This window comes from Leopardus geoffroyi, chromosome A3 (assembly GCF_018350155.1).
Source record: "Leopardus geoffroyi isolate Oge1 chromosome A3, O.geoffroyi_Oge1_pat1.0, whole genome shotgun sequence".
Lineage (NCBI taxonomy): Eukaryota > Metazoa > Chordata > Mammalia > Carnivora > Felidae > Leopardus > Leopardus geoffroyi.
The window spans coordinates 58,116,176-58,143,530 of record NC_059336.1 but is presented as its reverse complement, the minus strand read 5'-3'; the positions used below and the strand labels follow the sequence as shown (position 1 = coordinate 58,143,530).

General features: G+C 42.7%; 1 protein-coding gene across 2 annotated transcripts in view; it reads left to right on the top strand.

The window, feature by feature from the left end:
* IL1R2 (interleukin 1 receptor type 2) overlaps positions 1-24,922 on the top strand; it is a 34,586-nt gene extending 9,664 nt beyond the window's left edge. The window contains exons 1-9 of one of the 2 annotated variants that reach the window (XM_045445606.1): positions 6,038-6,168; positions 7,177-7,301; positions 8,119-8,383; positions 14,047-14,227; positions 16,745-16,919; positions 19,042-19,104; positions 20,150-20,285; positions 21,853-21,995; positions 24,130-24,922. In XM_045445606.1, the coding sequence (XP_045301562.1) occupies positions 6,140-6,168; positions 7,177-7,301; positions 8,119-8,383; positions 14,047-14,227; positions 16,745-16,919; positions 19,042-19,104; positions 20,150-20,285; positions 21,853-21,995; positions 24,130-24,269 (1,257 nt within the window). In that variant the 5' untranslated portion in view covers positions 6,038-6,139 and the 3' untranslated portion in view covers positions 24,270-24,922. Of the gene's footprint in view, positions 1-6,037; positions 6,169-7,176; positions 7,302-8,118; positions 8,384-14,046; positions 14,228-16,744; positions 16,920-19,041; positions 19,105-20,149; positions 20,286-21,852; positions 21,996-24,129 lie in introns of those variants that run through there. The other variant, XM_045445607.1, reaches the window with a different exon arrangement.
* The last annotated feature ends 2,433 nt before the right edge of the window (positions 24,923-27,355 follow it).

The following is a 27,355-nucleotide window of genomic DNA, read 5'->3' as shown; positions in this document are numbered from 1 at the left end:
TTCAATTCTGCCAGTTGTGTGCTCTTGATAAAGTTACTCACCTCCTGAGTTTTTGGGTCTGCTTCTGTAAAGTGCTGATGAGAGCCACCACATTTTAAGTGATTTGTCTTTGCCAGCTCTGTGTTGACCTCTTTACATATCACATGGAATCTGACCCTTCTGTGCCACATGCTAGGCTACAGCCATTTTACAGATTAGCAGACTGAGTCTCTCAGAGGCAGTATGATCCCCACGCCCCCCAGTCCCCACCCCGCCATGGGCCCTAAACCATCCTGCTGGCACACAAGGAAGGCAGGACTCACATTTGCTTTGTCAGACTCTCAAGTCCATGTGCTTTCCACAGTTCTTTCCCATAGAGACTCCCTAACTCCAGAACTACTGTGCAATGTTGATGGACTTCTTCTGAGCTTCCTTCTAGGATGGACTCTGACCAATGAGTGGAGCTTAGAGGAAGGCAAATTTACATTTGAAATGACAGAGGTTTCCGGGTTTTTTTTTTTTTTTTAATGTTTATTTACTTTGAGAGAGAGGGAGAGAGAAGTCCCAAGCAGACTCGGTGCCCTCAGTACAGAGCCAGATGTGGGGTTCAATCCCATAAACTGCTAGATCATGACCTGAACTGAAATCAACAGTCAGATGCTTAACCAACTGAGCCACCCATATGCCCCTAAATGACAGAAGTTTCTGATCACGTGTATATTCCAAGACTGGAAGTGTCCATCTAATGAGGGGTAATGTTGGCAATCTATGGAGGATGCTGGGTTTGGAAAGACTGTTTGGATGGGCTGCTGAGCTTTATGGCTTCTAGAGCCCCCTCTAGCTCCAAGTTCTGGTGCTTCTATAGAGCAGAGGATGAGTACCAAGGCTAAGGATTGTGTTGACTCAGGATTACATTCCACTTTATCATTCCATTAGCTCTGTGGCCTTGGGTAGGTAAGTTACTTAATGTATCTGAGTCTATTTCCATTGCTTCATGCTTATAATGGGGATGATGCACTCTACCAGACTCACGAGTTTAGTTAGCCCTCTGGAATTGTTCAGAGCAGAAAATTCCTCTCACACAAATATCAGGTTGGGAGAATGTGAAGCCTGGTGGATTCATACTGTGGGTGCTGAGGGCCTCATGGGTGGAGCTTCCACCCCACATCAGTCATATTCTAGGAGGATGGCAATTATTCTGAGCTAGAGGGGTGGGTCTTGTCAGGGGCTAGCCTGTAAGAGGGCCTGATGCAGGAAGAAGGTGAAGGAAGTGTCTTGGTTGATGGTCCAGCTTGCTGGGGGCTCTGAATGACTCAGGCTTACTGGGAATGCAAAGTGTGAACAGAGGATTCAAATGAGTGGGGAGATGAGTTGGGTTGATTTGTCAAACCTCTTTGTCAATGGTTCTTGGTTGGGGCAGTTGACAAAGCTCAAAAGGTTTGATGAAAAAAGTGGTTTCAGAAAGTAAAACATAAAGAAGGCATGTAGCCCTTGGTGGAGCCAAGTCTTAGCTTCTCTAAGTTTTCCCTTTGAGATTCAGCCCATCATGGCCCAAAGATGGGTCTTCCTGTGCCATGGCTTCCAGTAAGCATTTCCATCTCCTCAGACCCCACTGGAGTCAAGGACATTGAGGTGCTCTCATTCTGACATGGCCATGCAGACCAGAAATTGTCCCACCATGCTGCACTGAGTTCCCTGAATTCTGGGGTTGGGAGGGGGGGGAGTGTGGTGTGGTGGGGAAACTGGTTTCTCTCCTTTCTGTAGACAACCCATCAAGGGTTCTGCTTTAAGCCAGTATACTAAAAAAAAAAAAAAAAAAAAGCTGCCTCAAAATTGATCATGTATTTCTCTGCATCTGAAACTAAAGAATCTTCTTATTCCCTAAGCTCTTAAAATCCTGTGCTTTCCAGAGACTTAGTTCAAAATACTTCTTATTTTGCTTCGGCTTTAAATTTTAAAAATTTCCAAGCTTAACATTGATGCAAATATTTATTTTCCTTTGGGTGTCAAAAGGTTTCATACCACATGCCTGCAACAACATGTGTCAGTTTTTAGGAATTTACTTTAAACTGGAGGTGGCTAAATAGTATGGGTAGGGCCTGATAACTCTTTGACTTCATTAATATTCAAGATCTGTCATCTTTGTTTTGCTTTTTTGGGTGACTGTACTGCCTGACTCAGAGATGGGCAGCTGCCTAAAATCTTTCCAGAACAAGGTGAAGATAGAAATAAAGTTTAATCTTTTCAGTGAATTAAGAGATATATTAAAATATACTAGAGGGTAACATGTTTAATCCTTTTAAATGCCTGAAGATTGATCTCTGGAGCTATCATTTATTTGCTTATTTGTTCTCAATCTGCTAAAACATGTGTTCCTATATGCATTCTAAAGTATTTAGGGGGGAAGTTTGAAATGTCTGTAATTTTCCAGTGTTCAGGGGAACAATATGTATATGTGTATGTGTATGTATATGTGTAAGTATATGTATATGTATGTGTATATGCATGTGTATACACACATGTGTATATATGTATATGTATACATATGTGCATACATGTGTATATATGTACACATGCATGTATATATGTGTGTATATTATATGTGTATATATGTGTGTGCATGTGTGTATATGTATATATGTGTATATATGTATATATGTGTGTATGTGTATATGTGTGTGTATGTATATATGTATATATATGTGTATGTATATGCATGCTTATATATGTATATATACACACATATATGTGTGTGTATATATAGGGAAGGAGACAGAGAGAGAATGAGAATAAATCAAAATGTTAATAATTGGTGAGTCTCGTGAAATACATACTGGTGTTATGCCATCCTCACTTTTTTAGTCTGTTGGGATTTTCAAAATTAAATTAAAAGGTGAAGCAAACAGCTACATACTCTTAGGCTATGTGTACCATCCATGAGCAGGAGGCTGACACCAGGGATCAAAGGCGGTAAGCGGGGTGCTAGGCTCAGTGCGGGGCCACCAGCTCTTTCCACCGTACTGTGTTCTTTCTCCTTCCTTGAACTCTCCACAAATTGTTGGTCATTTTCTTATTCCTGGCCCTGCTTTCCATCTTATTCTTCGGTTTTCGTACACTGGATATAGTGAAACATAGTTGTGTGGAAAAAAAAATTGTCATTCAAATTCTTGGAATCAGTTGCCTTTAAAATTTCTTTCTTCCAGTAAGAAGGCCAACTCGGATTCAAGAAATGTCAAATTGTCTGTAATTTAAAGACACGTTGAAAGAAAGTAGGGCAGGAGAGGAATGTTTTGCTGCACACCTCTGCAGAACAAATTCTTTTTCCTTTAGGCCTGCCAAAGAATTACTATTTCCCACGCTAGGGCAATTTTGGTTCCAGCCTTTTCCTGAGGTTTTGATTATTAAAAATGATCACTACTGCATGTTTGTGGTTTAGTTGTCTGAAGCCACTTCCTGAAGAGGTCACAGTAAAGCAGTTGTTTTTTGCCAAAGTCTTCAGAGGGAAACCAAGGCAATTAATTCCTTTGGCTGAGGGGGCCCTGGAAGGGGGGTGGGTGGGTGAGAGGGGATGGGGAGTACAACATTTTAGGGTTTCATGCCACTGGAACAGGGTCCTTGTTGAAATGTCTCTACTTCTCATCCTGACCAGACGTGCGATTTTGAGAAGAAGGTTAATGTCCAAATCGCTTTCAACATGTGAAAAAGAAAGTGAAAGGACTAGATTTCCCTAAGACCCTTCCAGCTCTGTAGCTCTGTGAAGCCTCAGCTGATAACTCCCCCTGGATGGACACAGTCTGACTCTTTGGTGTCAAAGTAATTTTAAACGTGGTTACAAACTACATAACTCAAGGCTAAGCCTGCACCTGTGTCCTGGGAGGTGCTCTCATCCAAAGGGAGGCTGCTCAGCTCCTCCTGCCTTTGAGTTGAATTACTTCTATTTTTTTTAAGTTTATTTATTTATTTTGAGAGGGTGCGTGAATGCACAAATGGGGAAGGGGCAGAGAGAGGGAGAAAGAGAATCCCAAGCAGGCTTCATGCTCAGAACGGAGCCCGCTATGGGGCTCGATCTCACAAACTGTGAGATTGTGACCTGAGCTAAAATCAAAAGCTGGATACTTAACCCACTGAGCCCCAGGAACCACATAAAATAAGTTTTTTCTTTTAAGTAAATTCTACATCTAGCGTGGGGCTTGAACTCATAACTCTAAGAGCAAGAGTTTTTGCTTTACTGACTGAGCCAGCCAGGAAGCTAAGTCAAAGTGACTTCTTAAAGAGTCAGTCAGCAGAAACTGTTTGAAACAGTTGAATATCAGAAAGAGGACCAGTGAGAACACAACACCTGACCTGTCAGGGCTCCTTCCCCCGGTGTTCTTTTTATAAAGTTTGAAAAGTTTGCATATTGAGATTCAGTTTGCCTATGTATGGCAGGAAGCCCAAACATATTAAAAAAAAAAAAAGGTAGTCTAGGGTGGGAGCCCCATGAAACCACTGAAGGACTCATGTTCCTGTCTTATCCCAGCACTGTCTGCAAGTGGTCTGCACCTTGTGACCCAATATGGTGGCTGTAATCCACCCACCATATCCATACTGAGCTAGCAGGAAGGAAGACCAGTGGAGACTTTTAAGCCTTTTGAGGAAGCTTTTAAGTCGACTTCCCAGGAGGAGCATACATTTCCACCTACATTCATTGACCCAAATTCTGTCACTAGGCCACTCCTAATTGCAAGGGAGGATGGGAAATATAGACTTTGTGTGGGATAGCAATGTGTCACACTAAGAGTCAGGGGTTCTATAATTGGCAAAGCAGGGAGGACAGATCTTAGAGGAGGAAACTAGCAGCATCTGTCATAAATACTATATTTTTGAAGAGTAAGGGCTTTGGAATCAGTAGTCTTGGGTTTAAACTTCAATTCCTTCTTACTAGTTGTGAGATATTGGTCAAGCTATATAACCTCCTTCATCTCTTGTATTATATGATCTGTCAAACTGGCATCATGAGATTCACATCATGGGGGTAAAATGGCAAAACTTATTTTCTCAGTGTTTAGCTCAGTAGCTCACTATTATATCAGTCCCCGTGTCACCATCTTTGACTTCATCCACTTACTTGGATATGTGGTATTGGTTATACATGTGTATTTGACTCCCTCTTTTTTCAAAGCCTCTCTAGAGAACCAGTGAATCTGGCTGGGACCAGTACAGTTGGGGATGCGAGAAGCTAATGTGTGTGCAAAGAGGGCAAAGCAACTTGGTCAATGTTGTTGTGACTCTTATGCTAATCAAGTTGCCTGGTTAACCTGAGGCTGGGGTTAGTGGTTAAAGTCACAGGAAATATTTGTGTTTCAGAAACAGGTGAAGGATAGGACCACGCAGAAGCAGGAAGAGCTTAGGGGAAACAGCCCTGGGGTAGACACACAGCTAAGGGGAAGATCTCAGGTCATTTCACTGCCCATTCCAGTTCCTCATCACTCAAGGGGGAGTTCAGACTGCAAACTCTGAACCTGTGCCTTCGGATGAGGGAGGGTTACTAGCATGCAAGTGTACTTCCTCAGTTTGCCAATCCTGCCCTGGCCACTTAAGGTCCATCTGGGTTTACTGTGAGACATTCAGAATGGTATCTGTTCCAGGGACAGGGAACAAGTTAAACTTTAAGGAAATGGGGAAGGGGTGGTGATAGGGAATTTTTTTTTTTTTTTTTTTTTTCCTGGATTCACTCATCACTCCCAATTTCCTGCTAGGCTTTTGAGCATAAATAATCTCCGGTACTCTCTGGGACTGGGTATTTTATAGGCCTTGAGGGCTGTGAATTAGACCATGCCTTGGTTCTCAAGACTGTCCCCACCCAGGGGAGCCAACAAGACACGGTTGTGGCAGACGTCATCATTGCTCCCAGGTATTTCCATTTCCAGTGTAACTTGAGGCTCCTCCCACTAGAGGTGGAAGTAATCTCCCCGCCCCAGTGATGGCAGCTTTGGCCACATGACTTGCTTTGGCCAATGGAATGTGGGCAGACCAGCAGTAAGCTAGTTCTGAGCAAGGCTTTGAGCGCTCTTGCCACATTGCGTCCTTTTTTTGCCATCACAGAAGATCATCTCGCAGGAGGTTGTAGGTCCAAGGAAGATGAGAGACACATGGAGGAGACTTAAATCCCACCCGAAGCATGGAGTCAAGCCTAACAGCCCGATCTAGGTCAGCCAACCCCTATCTGATTCACGGACTGTGAGATAGAATCGCTTTACACCATTGGCGTGATCGCCATGGCGCTTGTTTTATGCATTTCAGTCTTGAGATGGATTGTTGGTAGTATGGTTGTGGCAATGGTTGCCTAATACAACAGACCATTACGCTACGGTGTGAAAGGGACTGCAGGGAAATATGGAGACATCTGGTGCTCCAGTCTTGGGGAAGTATGTGGGGAGGAGTACTTTATGAACTTGTGTAAGCTATTCACTATTTGTAACTTATTTTGCTTTTCCTCCTGGGATGCTCTAGACCAGAGAGTTAGTGGTACATAGCATCCATCAGGTACGTCAGAATTGTATGTAAAATAAAAGCTAATCCATAGAGACAGAAGGAAGAGTTCTCCAACAAGTAAAATATAAAGACCTTTTGGCTTCTAGTGATTAAGCCACTCATTCATTCAACAAGTAGAACTTAAGGATATAGTTGTAAATAGGATCTTTGAGTACATGAGCTTGCATTCTATAGGGAGGGAACGTGGTTGATGATGAATGCCACAGACAGCAATAGAGCAGGAAAGGAAAATGTGCAGCATTCACAGAAGGGTGGTGCAGCTTTACACGGGAAGGTCAGGGAAGACCTCACTAAAATGATTTTGAGTAAAGACCTGAAGGTTGGAGAGAGCCTAGGCAGTGGCCACAACCAAGGAAAGAGCATCTCGGTTTGCAGCAGGGAGCACTAAGGCACACTTCAGGAGAGAGAAACACTTAAGATATGGAACACCTTTTCCAAGGCACCTTGTCAGTGCTCTGGGGAGTTGATGTTAGGTATGCTCAGTGAATATAGCTGTTGAGGAGAAAATCCAAAACTTTTGTCTTTTCTTGGTTATAAAGTCTGGGCAAAAAGATTTCCATCTTCAGGTGAAGCCTCCAGAGCCTCCTGCTGGGACCATCGTCAAGGTGTTCTCTCTCTGGGTGTGTGTGTGGCTCCTGGTGACCCCTCTGTCTCCTCCTACAGATTAGGGGGTGCTGAACCTGAGATCACCTCCCGTGTCCTTCAGAAGTTGCTGGAAACAATGTTCGTCTTGTACGTGTTGATAATCGGCGTTTATTCCTTCACCGTTCAGCCTGAGGAACACACAGGTGAGAAATGAATCTTTCAGCTGGAAAGGGCTTGCCTGAAGCTTCTCTGGGGGAAAGCAGTTGTTTATCTAGTGAAGTCTATTGTTTTCAAAAGGCAAGTTGTGACAGATGCTTCCTCCTGCCCATCTCCTCTGTTGCCCTGTGCTTGCTCTGGGCATAGGTCATTCCTGCCAAAGAGCGAGCCAAGAAGGTGGTGTATTTGCCCTCAGGAAAAGGTGCCTTTGGATTTTAACCACATGTCCTGTCACAACTAAGCTCTTTTTGTATCTGAACTCAGCCAAAATCCACTTTTATTTTTTAATTTTATTTATTTTTAATTTTTTAATGTTTATTTATTTTTGAGAGACAGAGAGAGACAGAGCATGAGCAGGGAAGGGGCAGAGAGAGAGACACACACAGAATCTGAAGCAGGCTCCAGGCTCTGAGCTGTCAGCACAGAGCCCGACGCGGGGCTCGAACCCACAAACTGTGAGATCATGACCTGAGCCGAAGTTGGATGCTTAACCAACTGAGCCACCCACGCTCCCCCCAAATCTACTTTTAATGATAAGGAGTCAACAAGTGAAAAATATGACCCAACTTTTTAATCACTTTTTCATCTCCATGTGAACCAGATTGAATTTTCCCCACAAAATGTAAATTGGAATTGACAGTAACCCAAAAGTTGTTTTTGGGAGTTTTGAAGTCATTATAACAGGAGGGTTTAATGGGGCCTCCGGGGTGCAGGCCACTTGTTAGGGGCACGCGGCTTCTTCAGAGCTGCCCATCCAAGGAGGTTTTGGATCCAAAGCCTGACTATGATCTCTCTGTCCTTCAGTGGCTGCAGGAAACTGCCAGTTTCTTGGCAAGCATTTCAAAACTGACTTCAAAGTGGAAGGGGAGCCTGTGGTCCTGAAGTGCCCCCAGGTGCAGTATTGGTTGTGGGAGTCTGTCAGCCCCCACGTCAACGTGACATGGCACAAAAATGATTCTGCTAGAACGATTCCAGGGGAAGAAGAGACACGAATGTGGGTCCAGGATGGTGCTCTCTGGATCTTGCCAGCCTTGCAAGAGGACTCTGGCACCTACCTCTGCACTGTCAGGTGAGGCCCCCCAGGACTAGGGTACAGAGTGGAGCTCCTTCCAGAATGGACTTTTGCATGGTTCTTCGGTGTTGACCTGGATTTCAAAATGAGAATCTGCCTTTTGTCCTCTTCACTGTTCCTGAAATACCTGTACCCGAGAGCTTTCCCCAGATACCCTCATGGCTCTTTCTCTCCATTTAAGTCTTTGCTCAAATGTCACCTCTTTAGAGAGGGCTCCCCCAGCCACTTTACCTAAAACAGCATTCCTGACACTCTCTCTTTTTACCCTGCTGGTAGTTTTCCTACCTGACACACGTGTGTTCACATATTTAATGTTTGCCTACCCTGTAAGAATGTAAACCCCAGGAGGACTGGGACTTGGGCCGATTTGTTCATGCCTGCATCCGCATGGACAAAAGAAATTGATATAGAAACTGGATGGGACTGTAGGAATGAATTAATCCAATTGCTTATTGTACGTGTGAGGGGACCAAGCTCACTTATGAAGTGCTCCTAGGTGGTGGGTGTGGAGCTGAAACTGGAACCCAAATCTCCTGATGTGGGGTCTACCCCCCTCCCTCTTTGTCCTGTTGCTTTTTTTTAAAGTTGTGGTAACATATGCATAGCATAAAAGTTATCATCTTATCCCTTTTTGAGGGTACACTTCCGTGCGTTAAGCACATTCACATTGTTATGCGACCATCAGCATCCTTCATCTCCAGAATTCTTCATCATCCCACACTGAAACTCTGAGCCCATTAAACATGAATTCCTCATTCTTCCCTCCAGCTCCTGGCAACCCCCGTCTTACTTTTTGTCTCTGTGAGTTTGATTGCTCTGAACACCTCATATGAGTGGAGTCATACAGTGATTGTCCTTTTGTGACTGGCTTATCTCACTCAGCACAGTGTCTTCAAGGTTCATCCATACTGCAGTGTATATTAGAATTTCATTCCTTTTCAACATTATTCAATGGAATAATATTCCATTGCATAAATATACCATATTTTGGTAATTATGGTGCTTCTGCCTTTAGGCTGTTGTGAGTGATGCTGGTCTGAACATAGGTGTACAAAGATCTGTTGGAGTGGGGTGCCTGGGTGGCTCAGTCAGTTAAGCGTCCGACTTCGGCTCAGGTCATGATCTCATGGTCCATGAGTTCGAGCCCCGTGTCGGGCTCTGTGCTGACAGCTCAGAGCCTGGAGCCTGCTTTGGATTCTGTGTCTCCCTGTCTCTCTGCCCCTCCCTTGCTCATGCTCTCTCTGTCTCAAAAAAAAAAAAAAAAAAAAAAAATCTGTTGGAGTCCCTGCTTTGAATTCTTTTGGGTATATACCCAGGAGAGAATTGGTGGATCATATGGTAATTCTATGTTTAATAAATTTTTGAGAAACCATCACATTGTTTGCCACAGTGCCTCCTCCATTTTACATTCCCACCAGCAATGTACACGGCTTCCAGTTTCTCCTCATCTTCACTAGCACTTATTATTTTCTGGGGTTTGTTTATTTGTTTGTTTGTTTTGGAGAGGAATAATAGCCATCCTACTGGGTGTGAAGTGTTATATTATTGGGCTTTCGATTTGCATTTCCCTAATGATTAGTTATGCTAAGCATATACCCATGTCCTTTATTGGCCAAATGTGTGTTCAAGTCCTTTGCCTAGTTTTAATTTCCAAAGTTTTTTGTTGTCTTATTTTTAATTTCTTTTAAAAATGGAAAAATAATTAAAATGCAGTGTTATATTAGTTTCAGGTGTAGAGTATTCAGCAGTTCTGTACATTTCTCAGTGCTCAGCACTATAAGTGTACTTTTAATCACCTTCACCTATTTCATCCATTCCCCCACCTACCTCCCCTCTGAAAATCACCAGTTTGTTCTCTGTGTTTAAGAGTCTTGTTTGTTTCTTTTGTTGTTGTTGTTCATTTGTTTCTTAAATTCCACTTATGAGTGAAATTACATGGTATCTATCTTCCTCTGTCTGATTTATCTCACTTAGCATCATGCCATCCAGATCCATCTATGTTGTTGCAAATGGCAAGATTACATTCTTTTTTTGTGGCTGAGTCATAGTCCAGTGTGTCAGTGAATCATCCTGTCAATGAATCCTGCCTAGGAAATAGACAATCTCTTACTTCCATATCAGGGAAATGTGGATGCTTGATTTTACAATAGCTATCAATGCATAGTTTTTCTTTCCTTTTAGTGTAAAAGAATTCTAATGTTTTCCTAAGGAGCACTACTAGGAAAACTTAACTGTGCATTAGAAAAAAGAATGGAATTGGGGTTAGAATAGTATGGGTGTGAATCCTAGCTCTCTCATTTTCTAGCTGGTAGGATGTTGGTCTTATTACTTGGCATTTATGGTTTTCAGTTTTCTCCTCTGTAAAGAGAGTTGTTGGGAGAGTTCTATGAAATCATAGCATGTGAAGCACCTAGTTATAGGGAACACCGTAGAAGACGGTCAATATATACACGAAAGTGCCTTTTCTTTCCTGAAGGCAATGCTTATTGACTCTTGTAGTGATACTATGCAAAAATCAGGGAGATGTCAGCTGAGTCATGTTTGTCTTTTAACGTATGTTTTTATGGTTGTTTTAAAAAATTATACCTCATACTCACTTTATTTTCTATTCTTGTAGAAAAAAAGAGATCTGAGATTGAGAGGGGCGGTAGAAATCTCAGTGTGGGTCAAAGTTTCGTAGCATGTGAGAGAGTCTACCTGGCTGATCTCTAGAACTCTCTTCCAGCTAAGATTGAGCTCCCAATGGATTGAGAATCACCAGCAGTTGCCATAATACCCTTTGGATTTGTAGTCACAGGTCATGAAACAGCCCTGTTCCTGTGATTTTTATAATCTTCTGATCCAGAACCCACAAGGCCTTTCTGTCAACCAGAGTGGGCAAGTCAGTGGCTTAAAACCACAAATCCTTATTTATCACACATGTAACAAGCCAACAAACCCATGTTGGGTTCAGAGACAATCGAGAACCCAGACAGGGGGCAGTCACTATCTCAAATGTTGGCTGCCATACCAGAAGGAGATTGCTATTAAAACTTTGGTGCAAGGACACCTGGGTGGCTCGGTTGGCGTCCAACTTTGACTCAGGTCATGATCTCGTGGTTTGTGAGTTCAAGCCCCACATTGGGCAGCTCAGAGCCTGGAGCCTGCTTTGGATTCTGTGTCTCAAACTCTTTCTCTGCCCCTTCCCAACTTGTGCTCTGTCCTGTCTCTCTCAAAAATAAATAAACATAAAAAAAAAAAAAAAAAAACTTTGGTGTAGAAGTGACACACGTATATCTCATTGACTAGAAAGAGTCACATAACTGCACCCACCCACAGTGGGGCCATGACATGTTAATTCCACTGTATGCTCAGGATAGGGGAAATGGACACATTTGGTGAACAACACTAATGACCACCACCCCTTTGCTGTGGGGATGTAACACCACGTGGAGAATGTGAGTGTTGATCAAATCATTCCGCACCCATCTGCCTTTTGCGTCATTTTCACGGAGTGTCTTGCCCAAGGGGAATTACCAGATCAAAAATGTGAACAGATTTGTAACTTTCAATATGCGTAGTAAGTTTGGTTTCCACAGATCCTGCCCTAATTTATGGGTTTTCCCAAAGCCTTACCAGGCTTCTAACCTTGGTTTGACCTCTTAGTTGTTGTACAGCCTTAGGAAATTACTTAATTTCTGTATACCTAATTTTCCTCATCTAAAAATGATATAATAATAATTTCTGCCTCATAGGGTTGGAGAATAGATAAAATAATATATAGAGAGCACCGAACACAGGGCCTGGCATGTATCTCCAGGTGCTGGGATGACTCTTTTCAGGTGTACACTCTTCTTTAGACTTGTCCTCGTTTACATTTCTTTTTTCTTATTCAAAAAAAATTTTTTAATGTTTATTCATTTTTGAGAGAGAGAGAACGTGGGAGCAGGGGAGGAGCAGAGAGAGAGGGAGACACAGAATCTGAAGCAGGCTCCAGGCTTTGAGCTGTCAGCACAGAGCCCGACGCAGGGCTTGAACTCACAGACCATGGGATCATGACCTGAGCTCAAGTCAGTTGCTCAACGGACTGAGCCACCCAGGTGCCCCTCCTCATTTACATTTCTTACAATGAGATTATATATTTTTCTTTCTTTCTTTTTTTTTTTTTAGCGTTTATTTATTTTTGGGACAGAGAGAGACGGAGCATGAACGGGGGAGGGGCAGAGAGAGAGGGAGACACAGAATCGGAAACAGGCTCCAGGTTCTGAGCCATCAGCCCAGAGCCTGACGCGGGGCTCGAACTCACGGACCGCGAAATCGTGACCTGGCTGAAGTCGGACGCTTAACCGACTGCACCATCCAGGCGCCCCTAGATTATATATTTTTCAAGATGATAGTTAACTTCCTGAATTTCTTTGTGCCTAAAATGTTTGTTTATTCTTTTCCTTTTTTAAACCAGACATGAAATATAATACAGATATTGGCTCTATATATTTGAATTAATTCTTTTTACTTTCAGGTAGCAAGATTTTATCACTTCTTTCACATACATTTTTTACATTTTGTTCCTTCTTCAGATATAGATTGTTTTTTCTTCTGCTGTACAGGTTCCCTCCCCCCTGCCTCTTCCTTATACAGCACACATTTTCATGGTCTCTGTTGGTGTTGTGTTTCTTAGATAGCCAGGGGCTTAGCTGAGACCATTGTATTTTCATGTTTTTCTATTTTTTTCCTATGTTTCTATCAATGTTTTGCCTCTGCCATTTCCCCAGCTCTAGGGTCTTGATAGAATTATGATATTGAGATTAGAGTTAGGCCAACCAAAAAACAAACAAACAAAACCAAAAGAACACATACACACACACACACACACAAACCACCCAAATTAAAAACAAAACAAACTTGCCAAGTTCATTTCCCCATGCAGTATTGCAAAAATATTTTATAGATCTTACACAAAGTTCTCAGCAGTTTTCTGAAATTCGACTTACGCTCATAGATGATTCCCAAGAGAAGTAAAGGGAACTTTATTCTGGGTAAATGGTGGCTTTTTGCAAACAATCTCTCTTTTTGGATATGGCCTTCTGCGTTAGGAAGTTGAATTGGGTTGGGGCTGTGCTCAGCGACCCCCTAGAACCTGGAAAGGTTCAGGCCTGTTTGAAGGGTATTTGGGGATCTCTTAGTGACCCTCAATGGGGTTGAAATCAGGCTTGCAGAGGGTCCTTTGGGAAAAATGCAGACCATGTCATCATTTTTTTTTTTACAATAGTTATGATGTGGTACTTTTTTGTTGTTTTGTCTCTCAAGGACTCAAAAAGATCAGGAAGAGAAGCATTGTGATACTAATCAAGAAACTGCAGAACACAGATTTTAATGGGTTTGGGGAAATTTGGTTTTTTTTTTTTTAATGTTTTATTTTATTTTTGAGGGAGAGACAGAGCACAAGTGGGGCATGGGCAGAGATAGGGAGACATAGAATCCGAAGCAGGCTTCAGGCTTCCAGCTGTCAGCACAGAGCCCACTGTGGGGCTCAAACTCATGAACCATGAGATCATGACCTGAGCTGAAGTCGGACACTCAACAACTGAGCCACCCAGGCGCCCCAAATTATTCTTAATGTCATTTAGCTTTACTGTTATTTTTCCTTGTCATTTATTATCCTTTTTTCTCTTTTATATCAGAAACACGTCTTACTGTGATGAAATGTCCACTGAGCTCAGGGTTTTTGAGAAGACAGAAGCTTCCCTGCCTTTCATATCATACCCACAAATTCTTACGTTGTCAACCTCTGGGTCCTTAGTTTGCCCTGAGCTGAGTGAATTCATCCGTAACAAAATGGACATGAAGATTCAGTGGTACAAGGTACATCTTTAAAAATTGCCATTTAGAAAAAATTGTTTTTTTAAATTGCCATTTAATTAAAATGTGTCTTACCAACTACAGGAAGGATATAAAATACCCATTCTGAAGATAACACATTCACTTTTATATTTCTGATTTTTTTTTCAACTAGTTAGTTTAAAAAGGGCAATGATTAATATGTTCTGTTCATCTTTATGTGGCTGGGGCAAGGGTCCTCAGAGTAGGAATTTAAGAAGACAGAATGTAAAATGAATGCAGAGTAAGTGGCAGTTGAAGAGAATAGCTTTTTACTGTCATTTGTCTATAGCAATGGGAAAAAACCCATTGTTTGTTTAACAACTGGGTACACATATTAATGAAGCTTTTTTAAAGCACATGATAATTAACTTTTGTGTTAAAGGAGTAAATATAGACAATTTGTTTTCTTGCCTGATTGAATAAATACTATCATCAGATCACTTGTGTAGACAAGGTGTGGGCAAATGATAGCTATAACCAGTGGCCAAATTGAGTGGCCACCTGTTTTTATTTGCTGGGGATAGTTTTTACTTTCTTTGTTTCTTTCTTCTTTTATTTGAAAGAGAGAGAGAGCAGGGAGAGAGGCAGAGGGAGCGAGAGAGGGAATCTTAAGCATGCTCAGCATGGAGCCTGATGTGGAACTCAATCCCACGACCCTGGGATCATGACCTGAGCTGAAATCAAGAGTTGGACACTCAACTGACTGAGCCACCGAGGCGCCCCCAGTTTTCACTTTCTTAAACGGTTAAAAAAAAATAAGACTAATATTTCATGATATATGAAAATGACATAGAATTCAGATTTCAGTGTCAATAAATAGAGTTTTACTGGGACATGGCCATACTTTCTGTGTCTGTGGTCTCATACTCCAAGGGCAGAGCTGAATAGCTCTTCAAACTTACCAGAGGACAGAGGCCATGTGGAATGTAGGCCTGAAATATTTACTATCTGGTCCTTTACAGGAAAATTTGCTGATCCCTGATATAGACAGGCCATAGACTGATGCTGAAAAGTACAGTTATTTGTTTAAAATTTGATATAGGGCCACCTGGGTGGATCAGTCGGTTAAGCATCCAACTCTTGATTTTGACTCAGGTCACGATCTCGCAAGGTGTGGGATTGAGCCCTGTGTCTGGCTCTGCACCAGCGCAAGTGCGGAGCCTGCTTGGGATTCTCTGTCCCTCTCTCTCTGCCCCTTCCCTGCTTGCACTCTCTCTCTCTCTCAAAATAAATTAACATTAAAAAACTACAAAAAATACAATTTGATACAAATTAATTCTGTAATCGAGGATAGGTCAACCAGTTGACTGGTATTATAGCTACAAGATATGTATAGGATATCAATGCTAATCGTTAACTTAGCCTGAACTGGGTAGAAGTCTATTCTGGATTCCCTGGCATAAACTAACAAAGTAGGGACTGTTAATATCTCCATTTTACAGATTAAGAAATGGAGATACAGAAGTGTAAGGCACTTGTCCAAGGTCACGCAGCTGGTAGCTGGTGCAGCCAGAACTCCAGCCCAGGAGGCCAGGCTCCACATAACCACTGCCATGCAGGGGACCCCTGGGGGCTTAGAGGCCTTGGAGGAATGGGGGTACGGAGCCCTGTTTGGCTTTTTCATGTTTGGCTCCTCCTGTTAGGAACAATAAAATCTCTTTTTGGTTAGATAGATTGTAAAATAATACTTTATGAGCCATTAGCTGACAAACCTTTCCAGTTATGTCTGTGCTACCATTCAGAGCAAGAGTCTGAAACAGCTCAAGGTTATGTTTGACTATTGCAAGGTTTCTATCATCATGGTTTTGAAAGATAGGTTCCTGAGAACACTGTGTGCTCATTAGGATGTTTTTTTGAATCACATTCAGTTTTTTTATGTTATTGGAGGCCTTGCTCTTGAGGATTCTGTTGTGTAAGACCCACAGAATCTCTCACCCATATAGGAAGTGTGCCCTCATTTCTCACATTTAGTTTTTCTTTTTTTCACAAATTTTCTCCCATCTTTACTGACTCCTAAAATTGAAACGATCTTTAAAGTAATTACTGCAATATCATTTCTTCTGAATATTACTTTTCAAGTCACAAGTGATTGAGGGGCAGAGGCAGAGAAGGAGAGAGAGAAAGAGATTCCCATGAGGGGCAGAGGAAAAAAGAGAGAGAGAGAGAGAGGGAGAGAGAGGGTGAGAGAGAGAGAGAAATGGGGCTTGAGACCACCGATGTGGGACTGGAACTCACTAACTGAGATCATGACCTGAGCTGAAGTCAGATACTTAACAACTGAACCACCCAGGCACCCTACAACTATGTTTTCTATGGTAACAAATTCCCTCTGCTAAGAACTACAGTTAATAGTATGCCTAAAGTACATTTGTAAAGTAAATACCAGGGCAATTGTTGGATTGCATATTCAACATCAATTGTTAATACTGATACTATTCATATAGCTTTTGAGATATAAATTAGTACATAGTATAACTTTGAAAAATATTTTCCCCTAAGGATTCTGTCCTTTTGGATCAAGACAATGAGAAGTTTCTAAGTGTGAGGGGAACCTCTCGCTTACTCATACATAATGTGTCTGTGGAGGATGCGGGTTATTACAGCTGTGCCATGACATTCGCCCATGAAGGCATGCAGTACAATGTGACTAGGAATATTGAACTACGTGTCAACAGTGAGTACTTGCCATTGAGGTACTTTTCCACCCTGTCAATAGCAAGCATGCAAAGAACAAATTAGGGTTCCCCGTGGAATTCCTTGAATGTCTTTGGCAGGAAAGGAAGACAGACCTATCAATTCTCCTAAAGTATCAGTCTAATAAGACATATGTGAACCTTTGAAAGATAGAAAGCAGGGTGTTCTCATGAGGAAAGCTGAATCCCTGGGTAGTTGATAGGGTTCCAAGTGTGAGGCTAAAACACACCAGCAGATGGGGCCAAACAGTGGTTCACTTGGAAGGTCTCTTTGGAAAACCCCTTTTGGAAGGCTTGTGCTCCAGGGCCAGCGATCAGAACATGGCTGCCGTAACTTTATGTATAATTCTTGGATACTAGAATTTTATTGGACTTTTCAGTTAGAAGGCTGTGCATTGGCATATCCAGTGGAAAATGCCCCCCTTTTCTTTTGTCTTCCCCAAGGTGCGTGGCCCTTGAAACTAGAATTTCAAATAGTGAGTGCTCTCTTTGGTTTAAATGAGTTCTACTTGAAAGTAATGTTGTTAACAGTGTTGATTAGTATTTAAAATTGTTCAACATTTATTGCATACCTCCTACATGCTGGACATCAAGCTTGGTGCAAGGAACATAAAAGTGTTTAAGTCCTGGACTCTGCTCTGAAGAGTATGCTGCTTTTTTTTATGTTATATACTGAACAAGTACACAGTTGGGGTCTTTTAAGGCATTTTGGAGGGCTTTGAAAATACATTAAGGTTAAATAGTCATTGAAGGGAGAAGACATTTTTTTTTGTCACAGGGAATCCAGAGATTCAGTTTTACTACAGAGAAAATCGTGTCATGAACTGAAATCTCTAGACTATTTTACTGTCTTATGAGGATTCATTCATACCAACAACTTGTTCCCCCACAGGGTATCATGGAAACTTCCCAGGATTTTGAAGGGGCTCCTAATTATCCTGTTTATGTGATACTGCATATGAACACTAGGGGGCGACCAACCTTCATATTACCCAGTGTTACGATCTCACTGTTTCTCAGAGGTTCTCAAAGGGTGGTCCTGGGCCAGCCAGAAGTAGCAGCACTTGGATGCTCACTAGACTTGGCAACTCTCATCTCCACCCCAGACCCAATGAATTAGAAACAGGGATGTGGTGGGGGGAGCACAGCAATCTGTGTTTAACATGCGGCCCACGGATGCTGATGTACCTTCAGATTTGAGAAGCACTGAGGTTTCTAGCCCCTGAGGCTCTTTTCTCACCGCCTCTCTGTTGCCCCAGCATCTGTGCAGCAGGCATGCGATTATGTGTGTTTGTTGGGGGGCTGGGGGGAGACTCCTGGTCATGGTCAAGAAGACATCTGGTCCTCTGCTGTGAGACTGCCTAATGCTTACTCACGTTAGGATTTCAAGAGGCTCTGCAGGAAAGGCGTAAGGATGGAGTGAGCAGCTATGGAGATGGGCAGCCCTTCACCCACCCCCAGTCACGCTCTTTGCTCTAGTTCAGGTGCCCAGTTTCTTCAAGTGGTTGGGAGACCTTCCTCTTGGGAAGTTGGGTTGCTATTCAGAAGTCCACCTCTGTTTCCCAAAAGAGTTTACGTCTTCAATGAGCAAGACATAGTAGCCAATGTTGGGTTGTGCTCTTTGTCACTCAGTGTGGGATTAACGGTATAAACAGGTGGTTCCCAAATACTTGTGCCTTTTTAAATTTTTTTTGAGTGACTCTTCAGAGGCAGGAATGGAAAGGATGGAGATATTTTAGGGCAAATAGATGTTGGGGTAAAGCCTATCTTGTGGACATTGTGAACGTTGCTATTAAGGATTTATTCAGGAAGCCAGGGAGGGGAATGGTTCATTATTTATCACAGAGCAAAGAACATCTGTTAGTGGAATGTGTATTTAAGTGTGGCCTCTTCCAGTAATATCTCTTCTGGGAAAGGCATTGGCCAGAGATGCTCACTTTTGTGGAGAGCCTGTTTCCTTTGCTAGACAAAGGTCAAATCTTACAATGGCTGGCCATACTGTAGAGGAGAACTTTGTTAATTAGCTAAACAATGGAACTTGACTCTCAGCTCGAAATGAAGGCTTTCCTAATTGAACCTTTTTTTTCCTCCTATCATTCTCAGAAAAAGAAGAGGAGACAATTCCTGTGATTATCTCCCCCCACCAGACCATCTTAGCTTCACTGGGTAAGGCCTGCAAGGACCGTGTAACCCACAGGGGTGCCTGCAGTCCCTAAGCGCAGTGTCCCAGACCCTTGTGACCCCCTGGGTGGGACCCCAGGACCCCAGCGTGAGAGGCAGAAATAACAGATACGAGGGAACATTTCCTTCTGTGAGATGTTAGAAGTGGCATTGATTGAAATTAGGTCTATTTTGTTGCATGAAAACCGTACCTACAAAAATCTGCATGTAAAAATCCAAACATTCTGGTGACAGTTCTTAACTGTATGAGAGGATTAACAGCATGATTCCCTCATGTAGCCAGAACCTGTAGTATATTTTAAATCATTCACTTTACCAAACTTGGCTGACGCTAAGCTTTTTCCATAAGAGTCCATTTAAAAAAATTTTTTTTGTAATGTTTTAATTTATTTTTGAGAGAGAGAGAGACAGAGCACAAGCAGGGGAGGGGCAGAGAGAGAGGGAGACACAGAATCCGAAGCAGGCTCCAGGCTCTGAGCTGTCAGCACAGAGCCCGATGCGGGGCTCGAACCCGTGAACTGGGAGATCATGACCTGAGCCAAAGTCAGATGCTTAATCGACTGAGCCACCCAGGTGCCCCTCCGTAAGAGTCCATTTGTAAAGTGAGGCTGATCCTGCCACTACTGGCCCCAAGAGACAGTCTCTTGTTGCCGAAATAGCTAGTCAGCTGGTTGACTGGGGTGAGGAAAGTGACTGACAGGGTCTCCATTTTTCACTCTGGCCCACACACACTTCACTGTTGAACGTCACTATGTGTAACGGGATGCCACTCGATGCCAGCATCGACCGTGTAGGAGGGCCTCGTTTCTCCTGTTTTCCAGAAGGAAAAGCTGCTCAGGGGTCTCGGTGGCTCAATGAAGGTCAAAAGCCACACTCAAGTCAGACTGGGGTTCAGACAGGCCTGTGCCTGTGTTTGAGAAGATGGGGCAGGGTCCACCACTCAGATTTGCTGATGGACGCAAGGACTGGTGTGACCCCTGTTTCCTGGCTGGGTTCTGATGTATGATGTGTGCTGTCTTGCTGTATGCAGGGTCAAGATTGACAATCCCATGTAAGGTGTTTCTGGGAGCTGGCACACATTCGACCACCATGCTGTGGTGGATGGCCAACACCACCAGCATAGAGAGTGCGTACCAGGGAGGCCGCGTGACCGAGGGGCAGCGCCAGTAAGTGTGTGAAGATCTTTGTCAGCTGAGAAGCACCTTCTAGGCATAGCTGTTAGGGGACTGATGTGGGCTTTGCTCTTCCTTTTAGAGACAAGGTCATACTGAACCTATTCATAATGACACACATTCTACATTAAAAATAATCTTTTTGATTCTAAACTGTTGGAGTTTTAGGATTTTATACACTGAGTTTTGCTAAGCATTACCAATTGCTCTTGAGAATCAAACTTTCTCTAGGAGCTGAGTTGCTGCTGACTTGGCATCGATGTTGCATTTTCTAGCTGTTTCATTTGTGTGTTGATTTTTGCAGTTTTCAAAAACATTTGTGTGTCGATTTTTGCAGTTTTCAAAAAAAAAAAAAGAACCCAAAAAACTTTGGAGTTAATACATTTCCACTATGCACTCGGCAACCTGAGTGTCAAACATTTTCACAAACCCCTCGAAAGACTAAAGGTTAGCCCCAGTATCCAAGGGCCTCCTTTGTTTCTCCAGGAACTGGGGACTGCCGCAGGCACTAAGGAAGGTTAATACTAAAAGAAAGGAAGAATTCTGTTCTCAGAAGCATTACTCTCTGGAATATGTTTTCTCACTCTGAAAGTAGAACAGTCAGACCCTGTAAGTGTGAACCATTTGTTTGAGGAAGGAGACCATTCAATGTTCCCAATTATCAAAGATTTTTAAAACTGTAGTTTTGGTACTCTGAATTAGCCTGAACTTTCAATTGCCAATTTTTTCTCTTTTTTTTTTTTTGAAAGACCTATCAAAAAATACCTTTCTGGATGCAGTTTAGCAGGTCAGAATTATATGTGGTTAGCACAGCTGCTTGCTTGCATAGTCGTTGTTGAGAAAAGCTTGGCATTGCTAACATGCCTCATGTGGGCTTACTCACACTGTCCACTCACTTAAAGGAGCCTATTTTCTCCCAAGGAGAAAAAAAAGATAGTCCTAGTAGATCCACATACATGGTGTTTTTATTCATGCTCATCAGTAGCAGTGAAGCATCTTCAGATTACCATCACTATAAATGGCTGACTTGAGCCATTCCCTGGCCCATCTGCGGCTCTCTGCTCCCAACTTGAGTTTCCAGAATGACAGCTGGCAAAGGAGCAGAGAGGAGGAAACACCAAGGAGGCCAGGATTCCTGGAAACTCCCTCCTCCTCAATATGCAAATGATTTATTGGTGTTACAGTTAAGTTTCCCCAAACCAGACATTTCTATTCCCACTGCCGCCTCTTTGTTCATCAATGGCCTTAAAAAATGGATTCTTCCATTATCCAAACAAAACTGGCTCCTGTTAAGTTCTCCTTGTGACAGGCGTCCTGTTACAGGCACCAACATCTTTAGTGTCACTCCCAACAGCTTCAGTGTCACTCTCACCTTCAGGCACAGGCTTAGAAATTCTCCCAGATAGGGAACAAATATAATGAATGACAAGTGCCCTTGACTTTATGAGTTGAGACCAATTTAAGCACAATAGATCCTTCTCATTGAGTGTTTGGATGTCTCCATTGTAAAGACGAACTTGCATTTGATACATCATGTTTGAGTGATTATTTCCTCCCTCAGGGAATACTCGGAAAATAACGAGAACTACATTGAAGTGCCACTGATTTTTGATCCAGTCATAAGAGAGGATTTGAACACGGATTTTAAATGCGTTGTGCGCAACACACTGAGTACTCAGATGCTACGTACCACGGTCAAAGAAGGTATGTATCAAGCAGCGTGTTTGATGTTCTGTGGCTGCTAGACAAAGTTACTGGCTTTCCACGTGATTGCTTAGGCCGCCGAAAGCAGATCTCTCATTGTTTTCTGATTTATTTTTTGTCGGGTGGAGGCTGGCTTTGGGAGAGTATATTCAAATCAAAATTTAAGCAGAAAACTGATTTTTGGAAAAAAGACAAAGTGGTTCTGTGATAAACTTAAAAAAAATCCTTGTGTCCTCATCTGGTTCTGCCCTGGATCAGCAAGACCACCTGTTTCTTCCTGACGCCTCTAGCAGGAGGGTGGGACATTCTTTATCCCGAAATTGAGAAACTCCCTTCCCCAGAGGTGGGGGCTGGGAGATATGTGGGGCTCAGGGCAGCTTCAGGGTTAAAGTCATCAGTCGAGAGGAGAGAAAGCACAAGACTATAGTCCAGTCAGCCCAGTGCCCATTCAATGGACCTTTAAGAAAGAAGAAAAGCCCATGCTATCGTTTTGACCAAGTTGATTTCTTCCCAGTGTTTAAGCACTGAGTGGGAAAGGGAAACAGAGGTAGTGCAGAGACCCTTGGCAGCCAGAGAGGTCAACAGGCGACAAGCTGACAAGCCGGAAGTGATCTCCAGCTGCAGTCTCATTATGCCTTCTGGGCAGTCTGTAGCAATCAAAGAAATCGCTCCACCTTCTCTGTGTTTGCTGGGAAGGCAGCTGCAGACAGACTTGTAATTGAAAAGCTGAGGATTTGGTTAAGCCTCAGGGCAGAGCATGACAACACCCCGGACGTCTCAAGCCACTAGTTGGAAACACAAAACCCTTGGCTCACCCCACATCTACCCAGCTTCTCCCAGGGTAAGGCAAAAGACTGCAGTTGGGCGGTACTCCTTTCATACTCAAGTTTGAGAACCATTGTCCTAGATCATTTCCATGAAAGGGTCAGTAGTTGTAGAGATTTGGAAAGGAAGGGTCCCACGGAAAGCAGAGTTCACTTCTGGGGTTCAGACTGTGACCCAAAGGAACCTATGGTTTGTCCGGTCCTGAAGCTGGGACCCTTTAAACATTTCTGTAATGTGAGCCCGCTCCCTGCATGTCCTGTGCTGGATTGGCCAAGCCTCATGGCAGCAGGCATAGCCGAAAGCCTGTCACCAGCATTGAGAGGTGCATCTCGCGGCTGCTTGGAAAATTAAAGCTTTTCTCGTTTCTAAACCTTGTGGGATTTTAAGAGAGAAGAATCATCTGGAGAAATGGTCTGACATTGTGTTGATTTCTGGAGGCCTAGACAGACTATGATAAATAGCTTTAAAATGTAGAACTCTGGCTTCATCGTCGAGTCCAGTAACACTTATGTACTTGTGTGTACTTGTTATGTTTTTATTTGTACTCTCTCTATTTTCATAACACAGGGATACCAAGGGTAGAATGTTAAATAGCTGGGTCCAAGCAATAATCTTGACACCTAAGGCTCCTTTATTTGAAGTTTGTTTTCTCTTCCTTTTCTACTTTACTTAATCTTCCTGACAGCCACACTCATTGGAAAGGGGCAGACTGTACCCTGGCCAAGTCATAGTTGGCTGGTTGAGGCCTAAACAGATACCATCTTTTTGAATTTTTTTTATTTTTTTTAAATATTCATTCATTTTTGAGAGACAGAGACAGCGCGTGAGCGGGGAAGGGGCAGAGAGAGAAAGAGAGAGTGGGAGACATAGAACCTCAAGCAGGCTCCAGGCTCTGAGCTGTCAGCACAGAGCCCCATGGGGGCTCGAACTCACGAACTGTGAGCTCATGACCTGAGCCGAAGTCGGACGCTTCACTGACTAAGCCTCCCAGGTGCCGCTAAACAGATACCATCTTATTGCACACTATTCAAAGGGCGGAACAAGGACCCGTGACCCGTCACCCCACTCTCTGCTGTTTCTCTTTAATGGATTTTTGTTCTACCTTCCTTGTTTCCCTAATGCCACAGATATCATTCTCAAATATCCTTGACCTGATGTGAGGGACATGCTTTCTAAAAAATCAGTGCACTATTATTAGAAAAGACAAACCCCACTTCCTGTCTTCTCCGTAAACCTGCCCTGCACTGTCCTGCCCTGGCAGTGAGAGAATGTTCCATCCACCCACGATGTGACTCTGTTCTTCCTACAGCTGCCACATTCTCCTGGGGGATTGCGCTGGCCCCCCTCTCCCTGGTCTTCTTGGTTTTGGTGGGAATATGGATGCACAGACGGTATAAACACAGAACTGGAAAAACATATGGTTTGACCACGTTAAAGACTGGCCCTTAAGATTTTCAATCTTACACGAGTGAAATAAAGGCAATAAAACAATTCAAATCCAAGCGATATCCTTTTTCATGGAAGTGGCTTGACCTTTTCGAAGATAGTGCTCTTCCTCAGTTTAACAGAGCTGCTGTGTTTATGGTGAAGCCCTAACGAAAGAATGTGATGTTTATCCTGAAGCTGAATGACAGGAGGAAGTGTGCATGTGGGCGGGTGAGTAGCTCCCTGCCACTTGTGACCGTTTAAAAGAGTGAGGTGCCCCCAGGCCTGAGTTAGAGTCAAACACATCTAGGTGAGTTTTATAATTCATTCATTCATCATTTAACAAAAGCGTATTAGAAGTCTACCTTGGCTATGCTCCGTGGAAGGTGTTATAGATACAAAAATAGTTAAGATGTAGGCTGCGTTTTGGGGAAGATGGAATTTCATTTTGAGACCAAAAAGAGTGCTTTAGAAATGCTACAGAAGGAGAATCATCAAGAATTGCTGAATTTTTTCAAAAGGACGAGCCAAAAAGTAGCAATTAAAATAGAGTAGACTGTGAGAAAAATACATGTTATTAGGACATATTAGTGAACTGAGAAACAGACTCAACTTTACAACAAAGCTTCTGAAAGTAAGGAGGAAAGAAAGGTATTGGGATGATTGCATACACATTGGAAAAAAAAAAAAAAACTAGGACCCCTTTTATATCATGTTACTCCTCCCAAAGAATCCCAGTTGAATTGATAAATTAAATTTAAATAAATCAAATTGTAGAAAAATTAGCATGAGTCACTCCTTCATTTATTTGAGTCTTTGTTCAAGAGTCCTTCCCAGAGGCACTTCTGAATAGCACCTCTTTTCCATCCCTCTCTGTCCCCTCCCTCTGCTTTGTGTGTGATAGATCTTATCATCACCAAACCTTCCATTACATATTTACTTATTTATTTGTGGGTTTTCCCAGCGGATTTGCATGAGAGCAGAGATGTTATTTTGGTCACGGCTGTATCCCCAGTACCTGGAATCGTGCCTGCCATACACTGAACATTTAATAAACGTTTGTAGAATAAATGAAACTAGGATGTATTTTCTTTTGTTCACTACCAATAAAATACAAGAATGGGCAGGGTACAGATGGATGGACTTAATTATGTTACAATTCGTGCCTAATAGAAGAATGAAAGCAAAAGGTAAAAGATATTATGTCAGGCGAGTTCAAGGAATTAATGATAGCCTATACAGTTAATTCAGGGTTTAAAGAAAGGTGTCATGACCCTCATAGATGGGGGAACATGAATAGGGAATTTATGGAAGGAACACATAATGAAACCATAGAAAAGTGATCTGTTTCAGTAATAATCAGAGATGTAAATTAAAGTGACATTAAGATAACAAAGCACTCACACACACTATCAAGTTTTAAAGGCAAACTCAAGGTCATTTCCAAATGGTAACTCCCATTTCCTGTAATTCCATTTATAACTTGGTACTGGGAAGTAGAAAGGGAATTTGTATCAAGCCAGTGGGGTGCTGGGAACAGCTTGTATCTTCTTGCAAGAGCTGAGTGTAGCATCTCTTCTGAGCTCTGTTCAGTGATGTCATGTTGGTAGCTTAAAATCCACCACCCTGGGAGTACTGACGCCATAGAAACTGGCAAATGCCACAGGCCAGTGCCCCCCTCCCGGGTACGCCACTCCAGGGCCCTGCAGATGCCTGGGGATGCTGCTCTTGGGAATTAATCTTAGACAGTAATTGAACAAAAGAAGATAAACAGATGTATGAAATATTTCAGTGAAACTCATCACCGTGATGATGAACAATTACGCATCAATTATAAATTATAATTAACAAGAATGCGAGACTGAAATACTTGTAATGTTATGGAAAAATTGTATATTTTATGCGATTTATGTGATTATGACAATATTAAAATTCATATCCAGCTAGAAAAGTGTGGAAAAAAACCAAAGGATTTTGAAGACCGATTTCTTAAGTTTAATTCAAGGTCTACCATGTGGTGCCTCTGATCCTAGGCAAGGCCATTAGTCTCTCCATGTCAGTCTTCTGATCTGGAAAATGGGATTGATAACAGGGACTAGAGTGCAATGTTTAATAATCAAAACCATAGGAGGAATAGACAGGAATAAAAATAGTTGTATTGTTTAGGCCAAAGGTTGGCAAACTTCAGCCTTCTGGACAAATGTAGCCTGGCCTTGTGTTTCTGTAAATTAAGTTAAAAAAATTTTTTTAATGTTTATTTATTTTTGAGAGACAGAGCACAAGTGGGGGAAGGGCAGAGTGAGAGAGAGAGACACAGAATCCAAAGCAGGCTCCAGTCTCTGAGCTGTCAGCACAGAGCCCGGTGTGGGGCTGGAACTCACGAACCGTGAGATCATGACCTGAGCTGAAGTCAGTCGCTGAACTGACTGAGCCACCCAGGCGCCCTTGCAAATTAAGTTTTATTAGAACACAGCCATGCCATTTTGTTTATGTATTGTCTGTCTATGGCTGCATTGGCTCTTTGAAGGCAGAGTAGTTGAGACAACAAAGTCTGAACTGTTTGCTATCTCGTCCCATGCAGAAAAAGTTCTCTGACCACTGGTTTAGACTGAGGAAATGTGTAGGCAGTTTTCGAGCCTTACTTATATATTTCCCTGCTATTATCTTCTCTGTCCTTCCTTTTCTGTTTTGTAAGTGTGTAAGGAAGGAGAAGGAAAGAAGGAGAAGGCAGAGCCTTTTAGCATCGAACCAGAACTTTCACGGTGAAGGAGGTGGAGGCAAGGTTTGGAATGAAGAAGGGGTGAGGACTTTGCAAGGGGCTTCTCTGGGTGCTTCTGCCTTTCTGGCTCCTCAGGCTTGGGCACCACCCCACTCTCATCCCTCTTCCTTCCTGGGACTCCTCCTCCAGTGCTCTCCAGAGTTCCCTACCTTCAGATTCTGGCAGCTTCAACAATGACCTGGAAAAGAAGCTGACTGCAGCCAGAAAACAACTTTTTAGACTCCACCTTGACTGCACGGCTTATGCACTTCCTCCTGTCCACAGTTCACAAGTTGGGGGTCATGCTCTTAGAAAGAATAGGAGGGAATTTTGGACACCACATTTATGATAA